Source organism: Austrofundulus limnaeus, unplaced genomic scaffold (genome assembly GCF_001266775.1).
Source record: "Austrofundulus limnaeus strain Quisiro unplaced genomic scaffold, Austrofundulus_limnaeus-1.0 Scaffold280, whole genome shotgun sequence".
NCBI classification, from domain to species: domain Eukaryota; kingdom Metazoa; phylum Chordata; class Actinopteri; order Cyprinodontiformes; family Rivulidae; genus Austrofundulus; species Austrofundulus limnaeus.
The window spans coordinates 780,795-782,111 of NW_013952682.1; the positions used below are offsets into that span (position 1 = coordinate 780,795).

At 41.9% G+C, this 1,317-nt stretch overlaps 1 protein-coding gene across 1 annotated transcript in view; it reads right to left on the bottom strand.

The window, feature by feature from the left end:
- The window catches only part of btaf1 (BTAF1 RNA polymerase II, B-TFIID transcription factor-associated), a gene marked incomplete in the record, with an annotated part of 37,220 nt that extends 36,071 nt beyond the window's left edge, over window positions 1-1,149 (bottom strand). The window contains 1 exon segment of the mRNA XM_014021164.1: window positions 774-1,149. Within this exon segment, the coding sequence (XP_013876618.1) occupies window positions 774-787 (14 nt within the window).
- Between the last annotated feature and the right edge of the window lie 168 nt (window positions 1,150-1,317).

Sequence of the window (1,317 nt, forward strand, 5' to 3'; positions counted from 1 at the left end):
GGATAAATGTAGTTTAAAACATGTTACTATGCCCATGTTTTGTTGAACTGATACAAATGTTTATGATCCAAAAATAGTTGGGGGCACAGGTCTCTGCTGCTGTTATTTTGTGGGTCAAAAGCTGAAAAGTTTGGGAACCACTGCACTTTGGTTCCCAAAGTTGGGCTTGGGACCCAATTATGGGTCATGAAGCACCTTGGATAATCTCCAGAAATCTATTTAAAGGATAATAAAATAATTGCTGACATAATCTTTTCTATATAATTATTACAAAAACACAAAATAAGTATAAATAAGTATTTATATTTGTGTACAAGCTGTTTAGATTGTCTAAAATCCTGTGTTTTTAGGGTTATTCAAGAAGTTTGTGTACTCAGACCAGTAATATTTGGGGTCACAAGTTTTTGCCRTGGATATTTTGTGGGTCAGAAGATAAAAAGTTTGGGAACCAGTGGACTAGACTAACCCACTTGTTTAAATAGGAAATAAATTGATCTGATTGTTTTGCCAACAGCATCTCAACTCGGCTTTCCTGACCAAACTTTCAAACAGCTGACCGTCCAAACTATGAAAACACRTTTTTATTATGATTATTTACATAAAATTAAAACTCAAACAACTGCTTCGACTGAGTAAGGAATTATCTGCCAGGTTAATGGGTTTTACTGGATGTTAGTCGGCCATCACCACGCTACTCCCGGCTACATTTCAGCTAGCATGTTAGCACATGAGCTAACTGTGGAGGAGGAGAGGTTTACTGACGTTTTACTCACCTCGAAACAGCCATGATTTGTTCTCTGAACGTCCACGTCCCGCATTCAAAGCGCAGTCACAAACAAGATATTTTCTTCCCATACATGTGACGTGGTAGCGTCATTAGCCAGTTAGCATGTAGCGCTAGCTAGCTGCGGCCCAGGCCGGGTGGAGCGCCGTCCGACCGGCCCAACTCTCCCGTCTCTACGAAGACACCCAGCTCCGGAWCTCCATCAGGTCTTCGGTGTTGTCCCTCCGGGAAAATACCTCCAAAACAGCAGAAAGCGGAAGCTCGGTTCACCCCTCAGAGCTCCTCGCCGTTAAATATTTAACCCTGATGAGAAATAGTGACTTATTTAGCTGCTCGGCCGGGGAAACCCAGAAGACTGTTTTTATACGAGGAGCCATCTTGCATTTATTCCTTCCTCCATGGCAGGCGGAAGCTGATTGGCTCCCAGCCTCCAGGAGAACCAATCAAAACGCGCGTTAAAAGCGGAAACGGAAAAAAAAGAACTTTAGGGTTTTTTGTTTTGTTTTGTTTTGTTTTGTTTTGTCTTCTCAAAC